The following is a 7,686-nucleotide window of genomic DNA, read 5'->3' on the forward strand; positions in this document are numbered from 1 at the left end:
CTCCTAATTTCCTTTTGTGTATATTCTATAGCTCTTTTCTTCCTTGTTGCCACGGAGATTACATTCAACATCCTAAATTTATAACCTTCTATATCGAATCTGTAGTAGTCTAACTTCAGTAACGTGCAGAAACCCTGTTCCTTCACAGCTGTCTGTACGACACCCTTTTGGTTGTCGAAGTCACAGTATTTCATCTTTATACATTGTGTGCCCCAAGACATAATCATTCTTTTAAATGCACTGTCTCCTAAGTAGGCATAAAACAAGATTTGCAATTACAAATAAGTTACAGTAATAGCAGCTTTTAATTCCTGATTATTTTTCTTTAAAAGTATTAGTCTTTTTACTTTTTAAAAAATTTTATTTAAGAGAGAAAGTGACAGAGAGCATGAACAGGGAGGAGAGGAAGAAGCATACTCCTTGTTTGGCAGGGAGCCCGACATGGGGCTCGATCCCAGGACCCTGGGATACTGACCTGAGCCGAAGGCAGACACTTAACCAACTGAGCCACCCAGGCGCCCCAAAAGTATTAGTCTTTTATATCATGTAGATAACAAAAAGTGTAGTTACCTTTCCTAAGATCATTTCTCCATATAGCTTCAAGTTACTATTGTTATTTCATTCTTGATCCTGATCTTAGGGGAAAAGCACTGTTTTTCCCTACTGCACATGAGGTCAGCTGTAGACTTGTCACATAAGCAGGCCTTCATCATGTCAACATATGTCCCATCTAACCCTGCTTTATCGTGAAGAGATGTTGTACTTTGTCACTTGCTTTCCTTTGCTTTTTCTGCATCTACTGAGATGATCATATGGTTTTTAAATGTTTTGTTGATGTGACATGTCCCGTTGATTGGTTTGCAAATGTTGAGCCATCCTTGCATCCCTGGAAGAAACCTACTTGCTTGGGGTGAATGATCCTTTCAATGTATTGTTGGATTTGGTTTGCTGGTATTTCATTGAGGATTTTTGCATCTGTGTTCATCAGAAATACCTGTAGTTCTCTTTTTTCACAGTGTGTCTGGTTTGTTATCAGGATAATGCTGGCCTCATAGAATGAATCTGGAAGCTTTCCTTCTATTTTTTTGCAATAGTTTGAGAATAGCTATTAACTCTTTTTTAAATGTTTGGTAAAATTCACTGGTGAAGCCATCTGGTCCTGGACTTTTGTGTGTTGTGTTCTTTGGTTACAGATTCCATTTTGTTACTAGTAATAATTATTGTGTGTTCAAATTTTCTGTTTCTTCCTGATCCTGGTTTTGTAAGATTGCATGTGGTATTAACAGGTTTTAGGCGGGTCATGGCTCAAGGCATATGGGCCAGTCTTCAGCTTTATCCAGAAGCCTCCACCCTCATTTTCCTTGGGGGACTGAGCCCAGGGCCCTTCTGTATGTGTAGCATGATGCTCTGCTGGCGTGAGTCCCCAGTGGCCCCCCTCCCTCAGAGAGGGTTGTGGTTAGGGTACCTGCTCTGGGCTGGGCTCTGTGCCTAGATACAGGTAAGCCTGTCTGACGTGGCTCTGCTGTCAGTTAGTGACTGCACCGTGTGCCAGTAGAGACGGGCGTGAGTCAGAGACCAGCGACTAAAATCCTACTTACACTGAGGGCTAGGAACAGTGACTCTGCACAGTGGGGGGGGCACATCCCAAAGGTGAAGACAGGTACTGGGATGGCATGTGCTAAGGCCCTGTGGCCAGATGGAAAAGGATAATTTTGAGAAGCTGACCAGGCTGAGGTAGGAAAGGAAGGGCATTTGAGCTGGGCAGATCCTGCAGGGCCTGTGGCCATGCTGTGGACTTGTATCTTTATTAGAGGTGCAGTGTTCTGCTTGGAAGATGTCACGGCCAACTTGAACTGCCACTGACCTATCCAGCTGCCATGGTTTCAATGAGCTGAGGGAGTCCTGAGGGAGGAGGGAGACCAGTGCTGGGGAGCAGGCAGGAGACCATGCCTTCTGGCCCCAGGGGAGGGACTGGAGAGTTCACTGGTGCCTAGAAGGGGGCTGGGTGCACCAAGGGTGAAGAGGGTTGTGGGCAGGGCCCAGAATGTTGAAGTCACAGCCTGGATTGGGAACCCTGTGCACCAGGTGGGGGAGACAGAGCCTTGGTGTAGACACTGCAGCATGGACCTGGCCCAGGCGCAGGGCTGGGGCATGCAGCAGGTGGGCGTGGTGGAGGAGGAGTAACTTTAGCTGTGGTCCAGGTGGCCGCGGGATGACCCCTTGGGCAGGAGTGGGCTCTGGAGCCCTCACAGGCATGCAGGTGCCCCGTGGCTGGCAATGGCCAGCTGTTGGCAGGGGAAGGAGATATTTGGGCAGATTCCAGCATCCCGTGGGCAGGTGTCTCGGGAGTGGTGGGGCATGGCAGCCAGGAGGGGTGGGTAGGGGCTGCGGGTCCACCCTGTCCAGCGAGGGGGTTCGGCTCACGCAGAGCAGCTCTCTCCTCCTCCTCCCCTTGAAGATGGGAGGCAGCAGCTCTGGGTGGATTTAAAAATAGATGAGCCTCGCTCTGGGCAACATACTCGGTTTGTGAGAGGAGAAAAGCCTCCCCACACCCAAATCTGCATCAGGGCTTGGGGGCCGGCTGGCTTGACACTGGCCCTCCCGCCCATTTGTCCCCTGCCCATCCCGAGCTGGCTGGCCACAGCATGGCTTGTTCCCTGGCCCCCGGCCCGTCCCCCGTGTGGAGCCGTCCCTGTCCTCCCAGGCCACCTCAGGGCCGTCCCCCAGCAGCCTGCATCCACCCTCCTGCCTGTGTTCACCTACCTCTGACCCACAGGAGATCGTGGACTGGTTCAACGCGCTCCGTGCTGCCCGCTTCCACTACCTGCAGGTGGCATTCCCAGGGGCCAGTGATGCTGATGTGAGTGGCGACTGCTTGCGTCCGCTGGGGGGCTGGGGGACTGTACCCCTCTCCATTATTCTGGGGCATTTCAGCTCAGCGGCAGCAAGCAAGTGGGGAGGGAGCCGGGGGTGTGTGGGGGAGAGCGACCAGGACGGCCCAGGCCTGAGCCCATCTTCCGCCCTAGCTGGTGCCGAAGCTCTCCCGGAACTACCTGAAGGAAGGCTACATGGAGAAAACGGGGCCCAAGGTGGGTCTGACCGGCTGGCCTGAGCCCCCCAGGCCTCCTCTGAGATCAGCGTCTCAGCTACCTGGGGCTGGGTGGGGCTGGGGTGGCCGTGGTGGGCCCAAGTGCCAGGAGCACCCCCGGGAGAGGACTTTGAACGGATCATCTTGGTGTGGATGGCCCTGGACCCCAAAACCTTTTGTAAGCAGGGGCCCTGTGGACCCAGGACTGTGGGGCTCTGGATCGGGCTGAGCCGGCCTCGTGCCTTCGCCCCCCTTCATCAGGCCCCCCGTGCACCTCCTCGGGCCCTACAGGGGCCAGCTCAGCCCCTTCCCTGCCTCGTGGAGCACACACGCGGTAGCCCCACAGCCCAGACGGGGCCCCCAGGGAGGACCGCGAGGAGTAGGACGTGGGGAGGGGAGGAAGAGCACGTGCAAAGGCCCTTAGTGCAGCCACCTAGTGGACAGAGCAGGATGCAGCAGCGCCCACAGAAGGCGCCGCGAATGAAGGAAGGATGAATGAACGCACGCACGTGGGGGTGCCCCGCCTCAGGCTGACCAGCGGGACCCCGGCACTCTCTGACCCACAGCAAACAGAAGGCTTCCGGAAGCGCTGGTTCACCATGGATGACCGGAGGCTCATGTACTTCAAAGATCCCCTGGTAAGGGAGGGTCTCGGCCCAGGTCGGCTGGGCCCTTGCAGGTGGACGTGTCCTCCCCCACAACACGGAGATGAGTGACAGGCCCCTGTCTGCTGGCCACAGGCGGCGGGGATGAGGAGCAGGAGGGCGGGCCGGGTCTCTGGGGCCAGGGCTTCCCCGGCTGTGAGCAAAGCCACCCCCTTGCCTAGGGGCTGCCCGGCCTCTGCCCACAGGACGCCTTTGCTCGTGGGGAAGTCTTCATCGGCAGCAGGGAGAGTGGCTACACGGTGCTGGACGGACTCCCGCCATCCACCCAGGGCCACCACTGGCCACACGGTATTACCATCGTGACGCCAGGGCGTAGGTTCCTGCTGGCCTGCGAGACGGAGCCGGAGCAGCGGGCCTGGGTGGAGGCTTTTCGGAAGGTCGTGGACAGGCCCATGCTGCCCCAGGAGTACGCGGGTGAGTGCAGGTGGGGTGGCAGGGGAGCGAGCCCAACGCCTCCTGGGTGGCCGGGACACGGCTGAACGCCTGTCCTTTTCCAGTGGAAGCCCACTTCAAACATAAACCCTAACGAGAGATGGTTCTGGAGGCCCGAGGGAACTGGACTCGCTGAAGTGGCCATCGAGGAGGCAGCGGCCAGACTGGGGGGCTGGCAGATGAAGGACCCGGCTTCCTGGCCCCGGCCCTAAGTGGCAGCCCCGGACTTGGCCACGTGGGGCCTGAGCTTTAGCCACTAGGACCTGTTTCTCTGGAACCTCACTGCAGGCCGGCCGACCTGACCTCTGACCCCACCATGCTGCCACCCACTGATGTGACCGCCCGCCCACCCACCCACCCACCGAACCACCCTTCCTCTGAGGCCTAGGCCCGGCCTCCTGGCTCAGGGCAGCCTGGCAGCCCCTCACCAACTCCCCTTGCCCCCTGCCCACCTGAGCAGGACCCTGCCCAGGAGGCTGGGCCGTGGGGGCAGCAGGCGGCCTGCATGCCTCCCCTCCCCACCCTGCTCCTCCAAGTCCCCCTCAACAAGTATTTATTGAGCACCTGCTGCGTGTCGGTCATGGGGTCCTGGGTGCTAGCATGGGGGACATGGTCCTCCTCCTCAAGCAGCTGACCTGGCACGTGCGTGAGGGCCCTGGGGGTCAGAGGCACTGGGGAGCTGCAGCTCCCTGGGCCCCAGCACGCCTGGATTGGAAGGGCGAATGGAGGGTCAGCTCCTGTCTGCCACCCGCTGGGCACTGGCTGCTGACCCACCCCACCAGCCTGACCTTGTGGTCACTGAGCCCTTGGAAGGTGGAAGCCCGGAGTCCCCCACAGGACCCAGCATACTGGCCAGCCGGTACTTAGGACCACTTAGCCTCCTCCCCCAGTGGGGGGCTGGGGGGGGCAGAGAAGCAGCATGTGTAGGTGGCGGGTACCGACTGGGTGATTTCGGTGGCCCCCCAGCCCCCGTCATCCCCTAAGGCAGCCCTGGACCAGCCCTTGAGAGGACCAGGAGGGGGTCCCCAAGGCAGGGTGTCCTGTCACGCCAACCCTCATGTCCTATCCTAAAGTGGCCCCTTGTGTAGGTCAGGGGCTGGGGAGGGGGCACGGGGTCCCCAGGAGGACCTACCTGCTGGGCTCCGATACGTGCCAGGAGTGGGGACATCCCCAGAAGGGTGCCCCAGGGCCTCTGCCTATCCTCGTGGGCCTGACTCCCACCACCCCATCTCCCCTCTGCACCTGAGCATGGGGCTCCCCTGCTCAGACCTGTGTAGGCCTGGATGGGGGTGCAGCTGCAGGGGCAAGAGAGGAGTGCCCCCCTCACTCCCATCTCTGCTCCGGTCCCCAAGATGGCTGGGCCGGGGGGTGAGGACAGTCACAGGGTCACCCAGGGCCCCCACCCCCTCCTGCTCCAGGCAGGTGCCTCTTCCCCAGCCACGCCAGATGCCACACCCGTGATCGCTAGCCCATCTTCCCCGCTTCTAGACAAAGAACCTCAAGCCCCAGAGGCGGGGGGGGGGAGGGGGGCGGGTTTCTCATCCTGGGTGGAAATGAAAAGATAGAGGCCCCCAGGACTCCCCCTCCCCATCCGGGGAGCAGCCCCAGCCACGCATTCTCCGGGACTGGTCTTCTAGGCCGTCTTGACCAGACGCGAGGGCGTCGTGCCCAAGACAGTAACATGTTAAAAAGAAACACCAGAACGTTTTACCACTGGTGGGAGTTCTCCAACGAGGTCGGGAGCTCATGGCCCGCAAAGGGTGGTCACGGTGCTTACCTCACACACCTCCGCACAGTGGAGACGTGGGCAACCCACGGCCCGCATGCTACGAACGGGAGGCCGCGTTCCCCGAAAATGACAGTGCCATTCACAACTGCATGAAAAAAGTGGCAGTGCTCACAGGGAAAGCGGGGTCAGGTGCACGGCTGCAAAGCTGTCCCCCACCCGGGAGGGGGGGTCTCCACGGGCTGAGGACGAGACAGACGCTGCCACCACGAGGGGAGTGCGGAGGGACGCCGGGAGGTGTGCGCGGTCTGGGCTCATCTACTTAGTGTGGGGCGAAATTCCACAGAAAAACCCACGTTCTGCTCCGACGTCCCTCCCACTGAACTGACTGTGCCGGATGCATTATTGTGGTTTCAGAACAAGCATCACGGCACAAGCTGGGGGTCCGTCGCAGGCGTGGGGCCTGCCCCTTGCCAGGACTCCCTCCACCACCACCCTCCACAGAGAGCCCCGGTGGGTAGTTTGTGGGGGGCTCAGCGCTCTCCTTCCCCCACCCCGTGGCCTGCACGCAGAACCTGTGACAAGGCAGGACCCCACTGGATTTGGTTTCTCACATTTAAAGAAACCACCACGTAGCTACACACGAATCACAAGACCTTCCCGACACTGGCCGCTCGTGGCCGTCCACAGCGCCCCCTGCGGGCACAGCGCGCACAGACCCGGCCACCACTGGTCTCGGCAACCGCTCCCGCCCGCCGGCCCCAGGAGCTCACTCAGAAAGGACGAGCGCTGCAAAGCCCAGTATAAAGGATTTATTTCAACTCAACAAGTAACACAAACCTTCCTTTAAATTCCATTTTACAGTCAATAAAAGTGTGTATCTCAACTCCTTCCCATGCATGATCACTGTGTATTAATCTACAACTCTTATTTAATTGTGAAAAAATAAAGTGTTTCCCCTCTCGTCACTGCTCTGGGAACATCTGGTATAGCGTGAGAAAGGGCAGATCTGCTCACTCCTGGTTATTTGGTTAAAACCTACAATGCCAGGTCAAAGGAACCAACCACCCAATGAAAATAAATACTGCATTACGAAACGTGGAAAGGACTCCTGATCCCAAATGGCCGCGGCCTCACGGTGTGGCCCAGAGCGGCCGCCCAGATGCTCTCCGGGCCGCCGGCGGCCGCCCCCCACACCACCTTCAACGGGATCGGGCCTGCGGGCCTGCGCCGCCGCCGGGTCGTCTCCCAAAGCAAACCAGACACAAAGGACAGGGAAAGGGTGGTAGCGCGGCAAGGCCTGTGCTTTATTGTGGGTCAGTCTGAAGGTGCAGGTGCAGCCCAGCCGGCCCAGCCGCAGCCCCGGGCGAGCTCACGGGCGGCCACCATCGCCTCACAACGGGAGCCCCGGGGGTGAGGGCCCGGGGTCAGGGCATCTTCATGCAGGCCAGGCGGGCGGGGTCAGTCGAGCTCAATGGGGCTGCTGTCGTCCTGACTGTCCTCGCCCTCCTGCTCCGAGGCGCCCATGAGGCTGCTCAGAAGGTTCCCTGGAAGCAAACGCAGGGGCCGTCAGGGGCACGGCGGCTGCACGCGGTCAGCACCCCCTGCCCGGGGAACCCCACCTTCCATGGTGCCATGTTCCCGGGGCCCCCCCGAGTCTCTGGGAACACTCAGCGTGGCTGCAAGGCCCTGGCAGCCGGCGAAAGACCCCGAGGGCCCATCCGGGGGACACAGCACGGCAGCCTGACAGCCCCGGAGGGTCGTCAGCAGAACCA

The 7,686-nt window shown here is 59.2% G+C and overlaps 1 protein-coding gene across 1 annotated transcript; it reads left to right on the plus strand.

Moving 5' to 3' along the window:
* Positions 1-2,121: 2,121 nt before the first annotated feature.
* On the plus strand, positions 2,122-6,802 carry LOC102740187 (arf-GAP with dual PH domain-containing protein 1). Its single transcript, XM_081811499.1, has 6 exons — positions 2,122-2,160; positions 2,645-2,860; positions 3,027-3,089; positions 3,655-3,726; positions 3,939-4,167; positions 4,251-6,802. The coding sequence occupies exons 1-6, from the start codon at positions 2,122-2,124 to the stop codon at positions 4,277-4,279; spliced, it is 648 nt and encodes a 215-aa protein (XP_081667625.1). The 3' UTR covers positions 4,280-6,802.
* The last annotated feature ends 884 nt before the right edge of the window (positions 6,803-7,686 follow it).

The sequence above is a fragment of the Leptonychotes weddellii genome, unplaced genomic scaffold (assembly GCF_054177405.1).
Source record: "Leptonychotes weddellii isolate Sample4059 unplaced genomic scaffold, ASM5417740v2 HiC_scaffold_8040, whole genome shotgun sequence".
Classification (NCBI taxonomy): domain Eukaryota; kingdom Metazoa; phylum Chordata; class Mammalia; order Carnivora; family Phocidae; genus Leptonychotes; species Leptonychotes weddellii.